The sequence below is a fragment of the Grampus griseus genome, assembly GCF_964374135.1.
Source record: "Grampus griseus genome assembly, chromosome: 16".
Classification (NCBI taxonomy): Eukaryota; Metazoa; Chordata; class Mammalia; order Artiodactyla; family Delphinidae; genus Grampus; species Grampus griseus.
Window position 1 is genome coordinate 46794714 of NC_139010.1, and position 15913 is coordinate 46810626.

The 15913-nt window shown below is 35.2% G+C and overlaps 1 protein-coding gene across 4 annotated transcripts in view; it reads right to left on the bottom strand.

Moving 5' to 3' along the window:
- Positions 1–15913, bottom strand: part of PRKG1 (protein kinase cGMP-dependent 1) — a gene marked incomplete at its 5' end in the record, with an annotated part of 1185104 nt that overhangs the window by 327086 nt on the left and 842105 nt on the right. For all 4 annotated transcript variants that reach the window (XR_014297858.1, XM_082673091.1, XM_082673088.1 and 1 more), the window contains one exon: positions 520–583. Coding sequence is in view for 3 of the 4 variants with exons in the window: in XM_082673091.1 (XP_082529217.1) it covers positions 520–583 (64 nt within the window). The remainder of the gene's footprint in view (positions 1–519; positions 584–15913) is intronic.

Sequence of the window (15913 nt, forward strand, 5' to 3'; positions counted from 1 at the left end):
ACTCAAGACACTGCTTGTATAAACCTCCTCTCTTTTTCCTGCTTCAATATTTCTTATGCTTTATAGGTTCTGTGAAAAATAAGTAACAGTGACACTTTCACATTCAGGCATACAATTACGTGTGTAAAATATGCTCATATGCTAATAAAGTATGTACCCAACTGCTAATTCCTGTTATAAATTTGCTAATCTGAAGCTTCAGAGTAGCAATTATTACAATCTTGCTTTACACCAACTGAAATAAGAGATAAATACGCAGTCTCCCATTCTTGGAAGTCAAAGTAACAATATGTTTGCCAGAGCGAAAAGTTTTTCTCCCTCTATAGTTACGATGATTTGCACATTTCTAACTGTGTATAAATGTCAGATATACTGAGCTGCTTTTTATTTGAAGCCAAATATACAGCTCATGTCAGTGCTCAAAAAAATTTAAAAGGGCTCTCTGCAGTTTGTGACTTATTGCACAGCTGTGATGGGCTGAGTCCCATCTCAAAAAGGTCAAGGGCTAAAAACAATTACCTCTTCAAGGACGTCAGCAAGCTTACTGAGTATCTCTTCAGGAAGGCTCTGGAATGTTGGCACACTGAAAAACAAGACAGAGATGATGTTGAAGGCATGCACAGCAACTCATTTTTATAAATAAAACAGCAACGCATCTGAAAGAAAATACAAAAGGATTTCATGACAAAGAAACTGCCAATGAAGATCAAAGTAATAATTTAAGCATAATTTGATGACTAACAGGGAAAAGGCATGATGTACTAGAAAGAATCGGAGATTGGACAGAACCAAGTTCAAATCCCATTTATATTTCTTTGTGTGACCTTGGATGCCTCAGCTATAATTGAGAGAAACCACTCTCTCCCTTATCAGCCTGCTCTCACCAAATTCCTTCCAATTCTGTCACCTTCTCTAGGTCCCCCTACACACACACACACACACACACACACACACACACACTTTTCTACAGGCCAACTGCTACCCATTTTTCAGGACTCAGCTGGATTGATGATACATTCAGGCCTGCAAGCATTCATTCAACAACACTGGAAACTTCCTACTCCCCCCAGCCTCTCGCAGCTAGATCAGGTCCTCCTATTTACAATCTCTTTTATCCCTTCCTGCAACTATAATTAGATAATTAATCAGATATTTGTTACTGGGCATCTTCACTGCTAAAATCAAACTCCACAAAAATAAGAACGGTACTATATCTGTCTTGCTCAGCCCCTGTATTTTCAGTGATTTACTAATAACAACTCAAGAGCATGTGTTGAATAAAGTTATGAAAGCACAGACATACAAATGCTTCCTAGGACAGTTACAGGGATCAGATCATACAGAATGGAGAAAAGAGTCAGACTCATAGTAGACACTGAAATAATGTCTTCTCATCCTCTTATTAGGGAATCTCACTGACCAGCATATGGAAATTCTAAATGATGTTGAATACACAAACCAAAGGAACTTATTTTATATGGATAATGCTGATTTTAAAAGGAAAAAAAAAACTCATCAACATAAAATTCTTGAAAATCTACTCCACTGGAAAATCTAACTGGGATGTGGAACTAAATTCTTATTTAATCTTATCTCAATGCTTGAATAGAGAAAAGACTATAAATGAGTGAAAATATGTTTGTATGTATGATATCTGACTTACAGATCAATTGTTCAGTAAACTTGATCTTTAGATAAATTGCCATGGAGCAAAGTTATTTAAATGAGTTAGTTGAGTTGGATGAGACTTGTTTCAGGTTTGTTGCTATAGAAAAACAGTTCTGGCTTGATTAGGATAATGTAATGAAAGAAGCCATAACATACTGTTTGGATATAAGCATGAAAGTTTTACTGTTAATTTGTCACTCTGATTCCCATTACTTAGTGTAAAGCCTATTGATAAAATCCTAAGCTTTTATGTAGAAGTATAATATTTCACCCAGGACCATGTTTCACCAGATTTATTGCTGTGATCTGAGCCACGTGGGTTTTAACTTCCAGAAGGCAGTCTATTTCAGCAGCTGGATGGAACACATCACAGGAGACAGGAAGATAGAGGAAGCTGTTTCCATGAGCTATGCAGGTAGAAAAATTTAGCCCTTTCTTGTTCTTTTAATGAGCTATATTTCAGTTTCTTCTGAGATACAAGAATAATTAGAATGTTTCTATCCCAGGGGGTATTTATGGAAAACACAAACTACAACTGAGTTTTTCTCATTTTATTATAACTGGTTGCCTTCTTTAGACAGCCCCATTACTTCTATGCTAAGTCTATGTCAAGCCACTCTACAAAACTTTCATTTTCATGAGCATTCTTATTCATGAGAAAAAAAAAATTAGTATTTGCTTGACCACATAACTCACTAAAGAAAACAAAGACATTAAGTTTTAGGGGGTGCATTTTAATTAATTATCTTTTACAATTTAGTTATTTTTTATTTTTTCAGCTTTACTGAGGTATAACTGACAAAATTATAAGATATTTAAAGTGTACATTGTGAAAAGATTCCTCCCATCCAGTTAACCTAGTTAATTAACACATCCATCACCTCACATATTTATTTTTCTGTGTATGTTTGAGATCTTTAAGTTCTACTCTTTGCAAATTTCAACTATATAATACAGTGTTATCAACTATAGGTTATAACAGTTTGTAACCCATTTCCCCTGTTCTCCAGTCCCTGACAACCACTGTTCTATTCTGTTTCTATGAGTTTAACTTTTTATTTAGATTCCACATGTGATACCATGCAATATCTGTCTTCCTCTGTCTGGCTTATTTCACTTAGCATAATGCCCTCAAGTTCCACCCATGTTGTGCAAAATGCAAATGGGATTTCCTTCTAATATATTATTGCATGTTATACAATAATATTCCATTGTATATATATCATGATCTTTTACAATTTAAAATGCCTCAAAACGTTCAGCAGCATTTATTACCAATAAAAATTAAGGATGATTTTAGAGAAGAAACACTCTAAAGAATTCTTCGTAACAATTTAAGCACTTTCAGATTTAACAAAATGGAAATCAATTAACAGAAAATAAGTGTCTTCACTTCTATAAATTATACTGGAAACACTTTTGTAGCCATCTTTAAAATCTTAAGATCTTTATTTCTCTAAACACTAGATAATTCTCAGAAATTAATTACATGAGAGAACTTATCAGTCCACTGATAGCTTGAACACCAAGAATAAAACAATTGAGGATATTCATAAGTTTAAAATTCTACCCATGAAATTTGTTTGAATTTTTCCCAATACATCAAAAGATATTAATTTAAACTTCACTAGTGTGTACATGTGATAACTCAAGATGAAGTTGTCTATGATTTAGAAAACTTAAGGCAAAATAATTATAAGGATGAACTTCCATAAAATGTTTAAACAGTAAAGAGTATTTTCACTTATTGGGGAGGGACGGGGGAAGAACTCATAACAATTTACATGCTAATTACAAGTAATTCTTATGGATCTATTAAAACATTTTTGTTCCCTGAGGACTTGCAGTAGGTCTGAAGTTACAAAATGCACTTGACTGTAATATAATAGAGATGATTTAATGTGTGGAGCTTTTCCATTGGATTTTCTGGTTGAATAAAGTAAGGACTTGGAATTTGTCATGACAATAATAGAAGATGAGATTTGAATGCTTTCTATTTTCCAGGCACTGGGCTAAGGCTTTTACAGATAATATATTTTATTTTTAAACAGCTTTATCAAAGAACCATTATTACTATCATCCATTTTACAGCTAAAACAACTGGGATCTTGAGAGTTTGCCTGAGGTCACAACACTCAGTACTGATAAAGAGAGGATAAAAATTTCCATCTGAATGACTATGAAGCTAATCATTTGCTGAGCTACACACTTCACAGAGTTATTTAAAAATGCCTCATGTAAGTTTTAAAACCATGCCATATTCTTTTAATGATTTAGAAATTAAGCAATAATATTAACATCCTTTGATTCAGTGACTTCATTTATTAACCAACTTCTTGCAATGAAAAATGTCAAATAAATGGAAAGGCTGAAAGAATAGTTCAAGAATCCCCTGTACCCCCATCACCTAGGTTAGCAACTGTTAACATTGTGCCATCTTTGCTTTATTTACCTTCGATCCATCTAATTTTTATATGCATATTGATAAATAGATTTATAGGTATTTTTTCATGAAAATCTGAAACTAAGTTGTAGATATCATGAAATTTTACCCCTAATATTTAAGCACACAGATCTAAAAATAAGAAAATATTTTTAAATAAGTAACTATAGCATTATCATAAGAAAAATTCACTCAACTCCATAATATCATCTAATAACTATATTCCATGTCAAATATTACCTATTGTTCAAAAATTTCTTTATTGTCTTTTTCTTTTCAAACCAGGATCCAGTAAAAATCCACATACTGCTTGGGGCTATTCTGCTTCTCTAGTCTCTTATTCCACAACCATCCTCCTACTTTTCCCCCCATTACATTAATTTTTGAAGAGACAGGGACAACTGTCTTATTGGATGTCCCACATTCTGAATTTGTCTTATAATTTTATTTTTGGTAACCTACCATATGAAAATAACAGCTAACAGAAGAAAGAAAAAATAAGGAGATTCCCCAGGACCCTTTCAAGAGAACCCTGAAGTCAAAACAAATAGTCTCAGTTGTAATTTGCCTTTTTTACTCATATTCTTTCACATGTGTACCATACAACAGACTCCTCCAGAGGCTATATAACATCATTACTTCGATAGTTAATGGATGTATGCTTAAATGTTCCTGTGTTTTCTAGAATTTTTTAAGGTAGGAGTAGGTTTATGATAAGCATGCTGTTTACAGAAATTAATTTAATATTATTGCAATGCTTCTACTGTGCTCTTACTAGTTAGTTCTCAGCTACCTGCTATAATCTCTGTAACCTTATCCAATAAATTGTCCTTTTGAACTTGTGAAGCTTTTTTCCTTAAGTGGAAAAATTTACAAGTAAATACATTTGGATATCATGTGTTGCAATAATAATTTTGTACTTTTTCAAAAATATATCTAACTTTAAAAAATTTATCTAAAACTTGTAATTCTAGAATTTCATAATAACTATTAAGAATCTAATAAAAGAAACTTTATTATACTGTCTTATTTTTACAGACAGATTAACTTTGAGAGGAGAGATTAAAAGACATATTCTCAAGCCATAGCTGCCAATTTCTAAATCTAAAGACACCGAAAAATATGAAAAGGACACAACCAAAGAATTTTCTGATTCATGGATGGGATAAATCTAGTCCAAATAAATGTGGAGACACTCTAAATAAGAAAGAAAAATGTGACAAAATCTAACTTTCCTTCAGCATTATAGATGGTAATAATTTACCTTATTGTCCTATACACCAGAACAGTTTAAAAATACTATTATCCAAGTTATGATACCATTTTGCACCCAATCATTCAAAATTTAAAGGAAAGGAAATTGGATTTTTTCATGTAGACATGATGAAGTTATTATTTTTTAATTCTTTTTAAAATTTTATTTTTTTTTATACAGCACATTCTTATTAGTTATCTATTTTATACATATTAGTGTATATATGTCAACCCCAATCTCCCAATTCACCCCACCACTACAAGGCCCCTGCTGCCACTTTCCGCCCTTGGTGTCTGTACTACTGTCCTCTACATCTGTGTCTCTATTTCTGCCTTGCAAACCAGTTCATCTGTACCATTATTCTAGATTCCACATATATGCATTTATATATGATATTTGTTTTTCTCTTTCTGAACTACTTCACTGTGTAGGACAGTCTCTAGGTCCATCCACGTTTCTACAAATGACCCAATTTCGTTCCTTTTTATGGCTGAGTAATATTCCATTGTATATATGTACCACATCTTCTTTATCCATTCATCTGTCGATGGGCATCTAGGTTGCTTCCATGACCTGGCTATTGTAAATAGTGCTGCAATGAACATTGGGGTGCATGACTTTTTGAATTATTGTTTGCTCTGGGTATATGCCCAGGAGTAGGATTGCTGGGTCATAGGCTAATTCAATTTTTATTTTTTTAAGGAACCTCCATACTGTTCTCCATAGTGGCTGTATCAGTTTACATTCCCACCAACAGTGCAAGAGGGTTCCCTTTTCTCCACACCCTCTCCAGCATTTGTTGTTCGTAGATTTTCCGATGATGCCCATGCTAATTGGTGTGAGATGATACCTCATTGTAGTTTTGATTTGCATTTCTCTAATAATTAGTGATGCTGAGCAGCTTTTCATGTGCCTCTTGGCCATCTGTATGTCTTCTTTGGAGAAATGTCTACTGAGGTCTTCTGCCCATTTTTTGATTGGGTTGTTTGTTTTTTTAATATTGAGCTGCATGAGCTGTTTATATATTTTGGAGATTAATCCTTCGTCCATTGATTCATTTGGAAATGTTTTCTCCCATTCTGAGGGCTGTCTTTTCACCTTGTTTGTAGTTTCCTTTGCTGTGCCAAAGCTTTTAAGTTTCATTAGGTCCCATTTGTTTATTTTGTTTTTATTTCCATTACTCTAGGAGGTGGATCAAGAAAGATCTTCCTGTGATTTATGTCAAAAAGTGTTCTGCCTATGTTTTCCTCTAAGAGTTTTATTGTGTCCAGTCTTATATTTAGCTGTCTAATCCATTTTGAGTTTATTTTTGTGTATGGTATTAGGGAATGTTCTAATTTCATTCTTTTACATGTAGCTGTCCAGTTTTCCCAGCACCACTTATTGAAGACACTGTCTTTTCTCCACTGTATATCCTTGCCTCCTTTGTAATAGATTAGTTGACCATAGGTGCATGGGTTTATCTCTGGCTCTCTATCCTGTTCTTTTGATCTATACTTCTGTTTTTGTGCCAGTACCATATTGTCTTGATAATTATAGCTTTGTAGTATAGTCTGAAGTCAGGGAGTCTGATTCCTCCAGCTCCGTTTTTTTCCCTCAAGACTGCTTTGGCTATTCAGGGTCTTTTGTGTTTCCATACAAATTCTAAGGTTCTTTATTCTAGTTCTGTAAAAAATGCCACTGGTAATTTGATAGCGATTGCATTGAATCTGTAGATTGCTTTGGGCAGTATACTCATTTTCACAATACTGATTCTTCCAATCCAAGAACATGGTATCTCTCTCCATCTGTTTGTGTCATCTTTGATTCCTTTCATCAGTGACTTACAGTTTTCAGAGTATAGGCCTTTCACCTTCTTAGGTAGGTTTATTCCTAGATATTTTATACTTTTTGTTGCAATGGTGAATGGGATTGTTCCCTTAATTTCTCTTTCTGATCTTTCATAGTTAGTGTGTAGGAATGCAAGAGATTTCTGTGTTTCTGGTGGCATCTTTAGGATTCTCTATGTATAGTATCATGTCACCTGCAAACACTGACAATTTTACTTCTTTTTCAATTTGTATTCCTTTTATTTCTTTTTCTTCTCTGATTGCCATGGCTAGGACTTCCAAAACTACGTTGAATAACAGTGGCAAGAATGGACATCCTTGTCTTGTTCCTGATCTTAGAGGAAATGCTTTCTGTTTTTCACCATTGAGAATGATGTTTGCTCTGGGTTTGTCATACATGGCCTTTATTATGTTGAGAAAGGTTCCCACTATGCCCACTTTCTGGACAGTTTTTATCATAAATGGGCATTGAATTTTGTCAAAAGCTTTTTCTGCATCTATTGAGATGATCATATGGTTTTTCTTCTTCAATTTGTTAATATGGTATATCACATTGATTTGCGTATATTGAAGAATCCTTGCATCCCTGGGATAAATCCCACTTGATCATGGTGTATGATCCTTCTAAGGTGTTGTTTGATTCTGTTTGCTGGCATTTTGTTGAGGATTTGTGCGTCTGTATTCATCAGTGATAGTGGCCTGTAACTTTCTTGTTTTGTACTATCTTTGTCTGATTTTGGTATCAGGGTGATGGTGGCTCATAGAATGAGTTTGGGAGTGTTCCTTCCTCTGCAATATTTTGGAAGAGTTTGAGAAGGATGGGTGTTAGCTCTTCTCTAAATGTTTGATAGATTTCACCTGTGAAGCCATCTGTCCTGGATTTTTGTTTGTTGGAAAAATTTTAATCACAGTGTCAATTTTGTTACTTGTGATTTGTCTGTTCATATTTTCTGTTTCTTCCTGGTTCAGTCTTGGAAGTTTATACCTTTCTAAGAATTAATCCATTTCTTCCAAGTTGTCCATTTTATTGGCTTGTAGTAGTCTCTTAGGATGCTTTGCATTTCTGCAGTGTCTGTTGTAACTTCTCCTTTTTCATTTCTAATTTTAGTGATTTGAGTCCTCTCCCTCTTTTTCTGATGAGTCTGGCTAAAGATTTAAAAATTTTGTTTATCTTCTCAAAGAACCAGCTCTTAGCTTTATTCGTCTTTGCTATTGTTTTCTTTGTTTCTATTGCATTTATTTTTGCTCTGATCTTATGATTTCTTTCCTTCTACTAAGTTTGGGTTTTGTTTGTTCTTCTTTCTTTAGTTCCTTTATGTGTAAGGTTAGATTGTTTGAGATTGTTCTTGTTTCTTGAGGTAGGCTTGTATAGCTATAAACTTCCCTCTTAGAACTGCTTTTGATGCATGCCATAGGTTTTGGATTGTTGTGTTTTCATTGTCATTTGTCTCCAGGTATTTTTTGATTTTCTCTGATTTCTTCAGTGATCTCTTGGTATTTAGTAACGTATTGTTCAGCTTCCGTGTGTTTGTGTTTGTTACTTTTTTTCCCCTATAATTGATTTATAATCTCAGAGCATTGTGGCCAGAAAAGACTCTTGATATGATTGCAATTTTCTTAAATTTACCAAGGCTTCATTTGTGACCCAAGATGTGATCTGTCCTGGAGAATGTTCCGTGTGCCCTTGAGAAGAAAGGGTAATCTGCTCTCTTTGGATGGAATGTCCTATAAATATCAGTTAAATCTATCTGGTCTACTGTGTCATTTAAAGCTTGTGTTTCCTTATTAATTTTCAGTCTGGATCATCTGTCCATTGATGTAAGTGAGGTGTTAAAGTCCCCCATTATTATTGTGTTACTGCCGATTTCCTCTTTTATAGCTGTTAGCAGTCACCTTATGTATTGAGGTGTTCCTATGTTGGGTGCATATATATTTATAACTGTTATATCTTCGTCTTGGATTGATCCCTTGATCATTATGTAGTGGCCTTCTTTGTCTCTTGTAATAGTCTTTATTTTAAAGTCTATTTTGTCTGATATGAGAATTGCTACTCCAGCTTTCTTTTGATTTCCATTTGCATGGAATATCTTTTTCCATCCCCTCACTTTCAGTCTGTATGTGTCCCGAGGTCTGAAGTGGGTCTCTTGTAGACAGCATATATATGGATCTTGTTTTTGTATCCATTCAGCCAGCCTGTGTCTTTTGGTTGAAGCATTTAATCCATTCACGTTTAAGGCAATTATCGATATGTATGTTCCTATTACCATTTTCTTAATTGTTATAGGTTTCTTTTTCTAGGTCCTTTTCTTCTCGTGTTTCCTACTTAGAGAAGTTCCTTTAGCATTTGTTGTAGAGCTGGTTTGGTGGTGCTGAATTATCTTAGCTTTTGCTTGTCTGTAAAGCTTTTGATTTCTCCATTGAATCTGAAGAGATCCTTGCCGGGTAGAGTAATCTTGGTTGTAGGTTCTTCCCTTTCATCACTTTAAATATATCAGGCCACTCCCTTCTGGCTTGTAGAGTTTCTGCTGAAATCAGCTATTATACTTCTCGAGCTCCCTTGTATGTTATTTGTTGCTTTTCCCTTGTTGTTTTCAATAATTTTTCTTTGTCTTTAATTTTTGTCAATTTGATTACTATGTGTCTCAGTGTGTTTCTCCTTGGGTTTATCCTGCATTGTACTCTCTGCACTTCCTGGACTTGGGTGGCTCTTTCCTTTCCCATGTTAGGGAATTTTCGACTATAATCTCTTCAAATATTTTCTCAGGTCCCTTTTCTCTCTCTTCTCCTTCTGAGACCCCTATAATGTGAATGTTGTCCCAGAGGTCTCTTAGGTTGTCTTCATTTCTTTTTATTCTTTTTTCTTTACTCTGTCCACAGCAGTGAACTCCACTATTCTGTCTTCCAGGTCACTTATCTGTTCTTCTGCCTCAGTTATTCTGCTATTGATTCCTTGTAGTGTAGTTTTCATTTCAGTTATTGTATTGTTCATCTCTGTTTGTTTGTTCTTTAATTCTTCTAGGTGTTTGTTCTTTAATTCTTCTAGGTCTTTGTTAAACATTTCTTGCATCTTCTCTATCTTTGCCTCCATTCTTTTTCCGAGGTCCTGGATCATCTTCACTATCATTATTCTGAATTCCTCTTCCGGGAGGTTGCCTATCTCCACTTCATTTAGTTGTTTTTCTGGGGTTTTATCTTGTTCCTTCATCTGGTACAAAGACCTCTGCCTTTTCATTTTGTCTATCTTTCTGTGAATGTGGTTTTCCTTCCACAGGCTGCAGAATTGTAGTGCTTCTGCTGTCTGACTCTAGACATGATGAAGTTTTTAAAAGCCCAAAATTGTTTTGTACATCTTTTCAAAGTAGCAATGAAAAGTAAGTGAAGCATCTGACAGAGTTACCATATTGCATTGACTAGGGAAGCCACACAATAGGTGAAAAAAAAAAAGCCTTGTAGAGCTGACTTTGCTGACTGCCTGCTGGAGAAGTCAGTTAAAGAAATCATTTCACTGCCTCTTTCCAAAGATACAGTACCTTGCCAAATTAATGACTTTGCTGCAGACACAAAGATGGGTGAAAATCTTGTCCACAGAATTGTACTTCTGCCTTACAAATGGATTAATCTACAGTCATGGCGGGACTTGCTATTTGGCTTGTATTCATCCGGTAGCAGAATCAACCAATCATCAAAAAAGACAAGATTGTATATGAATGCTTGGCAACAAACACAAATGGTACTGAGCTATTTGGTATGGAATTAACTTTTCAAATCTAGGTTTATCATGGAACGACTATGTTGTACTGATGGTGTAAAAGGAACGGTGGCCCCTCTACATAAATTAAGGCAGTAACAATAAAGTATACTAGTTGTCATTATATTCTTACCAAAATCTCACAGTAAAAATAAAGTAAAATTCCAGTTTTACTTTAAAATATTTTGATGAAACACTAAGTTACTAACTGTAGTAAATTTTAACCCTTGACTACACATCTTTTTGATATCATGTGTGACAAATGGCAAGCACACATAAAGCACTTCTGCTGCTTCCTGAAGTACAAGGTTTTCTCAAGGAAAATCACTCATAATTGTTGGAGTTGCAAGCTGAATTAGTCACTTTTTTCATGGAACATCATTTTTTACTTGGCAATAACCACAAACTGCGGTTATTCGGACTTGAGTATCTGGCAGATAACTTTTCGAAAAAGAACAAAGTGAGCCTGACACTTTAAGGGAAACAACAGACAGCATTTGTTGCCAATGATAAAATTCAAATTTTCAAATGCAAGTTAAAATTTCAGAAAACTTTTATCTGCCACTGTGGGCTTAACAGCTTTTTAATAATTGAAGACTTTCCGATGAGATCATTGGCAAATGCTGATATTAACAAATGTGATTCTTTTGATATTGTAAATTTTGTAATTTCTACACCAGTATTTTCCAGATGACTAATGCATGATGTTACAAGATCATGCAGGGGAAAGATCTATTTGAAGTACAAGATCAATCAATGGATCTTAATGTAATCAAGTAAGAAAAGTTCATTGATATGGTTTCAGATTCCACACTGCAACTAACCTGTAATAAACTACCCTTTGTTGGGTTTTGGTGTAGTGTCAAATAAGAATGTCCACAATTATCTGAAAAGGCCATTAACATACTCTTCCCCTTTTTCTGCTCCATATTTTTATGAGGTTGATTTTTTCACATACTTCAACAAAAACAACAGAAATTCAACAGATTGAATAATATTGAAGCAGATATGAGAATCTGCTGTCTTCTTCTAAGCTAGATATTGACAGATTTGCAAAAATGTAAACTCAAGTTTCTCTTTTCACTAAGTTTTTTGGTTTGTTTTGCAAAATAGTTATTTTCATTAAAAATAGCTTAACATGTAAAAAAAAAATAGCTTAACATGTATTTTTTTGCCACTTTTTTTTTTAACACTACATTGGAGGAGAATGAGGCTGAGGGCCTCAAAGGTATAGAGTTGAACCCACATTTCCCATAGAACTGTGGAACATCTATGAATGGGCATGTGATAAGATGCCAAGAACAAAAAACAATGCAGAGGTATTTACAACGCAATACAAAGCTCAGTTACAAATATGTGTCCTGGTATTCACCTCTCTTAATGGAGGAAGAAATTACAGTGAAAAAGAAAAAGTGCCATGCTGAATAAGGAGACAAATCAACAAACAAAAACTTATAATACTGTGAATGCAAGACTTTGAAGACAAGTGCTTAGGTACAACCCACAAGATAAAATCAGTTATTTGCTAGGACTGCCATGAATCTACACACATTTTTTTAATTGATTAATTTTTTTCACTACATCATACAAGAGTATATTTAGTGTTGTAAGAAACTGCCTGTCTCCACAGTGCTGTATCTAATTTATGTATATTTTGATGTTTTTTAATGACTTAGTAAATAAGTATTTTAAAATATACTCATTTTTAACTCTTAATACAGTCAACATCAATTAAAAAAACCCACATGAGATTTGGAAAGAGTAGAATTAACAGAGGTGGTGAGAAGTGGTTGAGTTCTGCTATATTTTGGGAGTAGAAGCAGCATTTCCTGGAAGACTAAATGCGGGATGAGAGAGAAAGAGGGGAGACAAGCATGACTCTTTACAGTTGGACGGAATCTATAAAAATCAGTTCAAGTGTTTTTTATATTGAAAGCAAGTTTTTTTTAACCTATGTAGTTGAAAAGGGTTTGATTTTATCAGAAGGTCTTAGTTTTTAAATATAACCAGAGAGCATCAGATGTAGCCCCATATTTATAAGATATCTCTTGAACAAACATAAGTCTGGAAATAGCTCAGCAATGTCCTCAACCTAGAGCAGAACATACAGAGTTATATTAATTATCTTTGGGTAGCATTTGGAAAACAGTTGCCTTTTTATTGTCATGAGAAATCAGCCTTGTACCCACAGTTTAATGCCAAAAATATTGACACGTATTGTTCATTTAAGGCTTCCTACAGTTCATGCCAATTGAATAAAAGCAGAAGTATCTGGCTTACCAAAGAAATCAATTTCTATTGATAAGAATTAAACTAAGGGTCCTTCATAATCTTACAACTATCTAATCTTTCCCCTTAGTGAGCTCAGCAAAAGATTTTCTGCCCTAAACATACTTTTATCCCTTTATTGAATCGTTTGGCACTGATTGGTTCATTCTGTTATACAAGTCTTAAAACTGGTCTTCTTTCCCCACCCCCTTCCTTGTGTCCCACCCCAATATACTTTACACGTCACTGTCAGATTCATTTTCTATCAGCAACATTTAGCTCTTATCACAATGGCTCCAACCCTTAAACAGCTGCCTATTATCTTTCACCAGATTCTAAGAATTAGAAGAATCATCTTTCTTGCGTGTGAAAATACTTTAGGTAAAACAAATCATTATGGAGACATGAGGTATAATTTTACTATCTATGTGATAAAATATAAAGTCCTTATCCAGGAAGACTTTATAGTGATTAAGCATATGAACTTTAGAATGAAAGGGAGCAGGTTGAATTAGGCTCTGCTACTAATTATCAGCTGTGCTTTTGGCAAGTAAGCTAACTTCACTAGGTCTCAGCCTCCTTTGCTTTCAAAAGGGGACGATACCACCTGCCACATAGGGTTTTGCCAGAAATAAGCTAAACAGTAGACATGAAAGAAGGTGCCTGGCACATAGGTAACATTCAATAAACATTTGCAGCCACCACAATAATATGTATTTTTTTCTTGTTCTAAATGTTATTATTAATCCCCTTTAATAATTAAAACAAACTTTCTAATGCATCAGAAATGAATCTTAGTGAAGACTCAAGAGTGACAGAAATATCCATTTCTTCATTTTTTTAAAGGAAATTATATTTGATTTGGAGTATCAACCCTTAGTTTTCAGTGAGATATTTAATCACATTCATTGTTTAGCTCTTCTTCAAGGTCATACCTGAACCCAGGGGTCATATCATGCCTAGAAGGTGGGAAATAAAGTCTCTAACCTCTCTGCTATTAAGGTCACAAAGAACCGTTGAAGTCCAATGTCTCTCTGTTTTTTTGCCCACAGAGGAGGAAGGGAGCCTTTGGTCAAGCTGGGAACTCTGGTGCTTCCCCTCAGCCTCCTTAGGCACGTCCATGCTGAGAAACCCACTCTTGGAAAAATATATCCAAGATCCTCCTCTTTCTCTTTTGACTCCAGAAATTCTTTGTAATCTCTTTATATGAAGTTAGAATTTAAAAATAGATAGGAAGTATCTTATCTTCTGGAAGATTCTAGGACTGAGCAAAAAATCAAATCAAAAATGCAAAGAGTGGTGGCACAGTGGTTAAGAATCGCCTGCCAATGCAGGGACATGGGTTTGACCCCTGGTCCGGGAAGATCCTGCAGAGCAACTAAGCCCGTGCGCCACAACTACTGAGCCTGTGCTCTAGAGCCCGTGAGCCACAACTACTGAGCCCATGTGCCACAACTACTGAAGCCTGTGCACCTAGAGCCTGTGCTCCACAACAAGAGAAGCCACTGCAATGAGAAGCCCATGCACCGCAACGAGGAGTAGCCCCAGCTCACCACAACTAGAGAAAGCCCGCATGCAGCGACGAAGACCCACCGCAGCCAAAAAATAAATAATAAAACAAAAACTGCAAAGAGTCTATGAACCTGCCTGGAAAAGGGATAATATACGTGGAAATATTTCAATAATTTATACTTGAATAAACTGTCCTCCAAATCCCTTTATTTGCAGGTCCCTGATTCCCTGTGCAAGCGCCATCCACTACAACCACCCCTTCCCCACACACATTGGTTTTGATTGGTTTTGATTTATTAGTCTTTGAATCACCACATGTTTATGTAAACTTCTTTAAGATTCAGCTCAGGGACAACCTCTTCTGAGAAATGGTCCCTGGCAACTTTCTTTCTCTAAGTAGGTATGTTGCTCAAAGAGCACCTACACTTGTACTGTAACCATGTGTTAACATATTGCCTCCTCCCAACAATGTATAAATTCTTTGAAAGCCCTACAGTTTAGTAACTAATAGCATGGATTTTAGAATCAGAGGAAGGAAAAAAAAAAAAAGATTCAAAAAGATTTTGAACCCCAGTGCCTCTACTTCCTAGCTATGTAACTATGGGCAAGTTCTTGAAAGCCAAAAAGTTCAGCTTCCTTAGTCGGGAAACGAAAACAAAACCTAGCTCCTGGAGCAAAGTATTAATAAGTATGAAGCACTTAGCAAAGAAGCTCTGCCATGGAGTAAACACTCAAAGGGACATATAATTTAGCTTGTAGGATACTACACAACATAGAGTGTGTCATGTAGTAGGTGCTCAAAAGCATGCAAACTGAAGGAATATATGTAATAAAGCCAAACACAATAAGGCAATAGTGGTTTTGATCCAAGGTCACTATGTGGAGATGTGCAGTTTGCACCCTGTACGAGGCACCTGCATGGGGGATGGGTGAAACTCAGCCCAACTACTCTCTGCATGCCTCTCAGCCTGCTCTGGTAGGGGCTGCATCAACCCATACGGAGGGCAACTTCTTATATTAAAAAAAAAAAATGGGCCTTTATTAAGCAAGCCTAGTCTTTGCAAGGGATCTTCTGCTTGATATTTTTCAGGAAACCACAGGAATACTTCCTTGAGGCAATTTGCTCAAGAAGAATTCAGAAAAGAAAGTTATTTATTGACTAACAGAGTCTACTTTAAAAAGTATTAGAG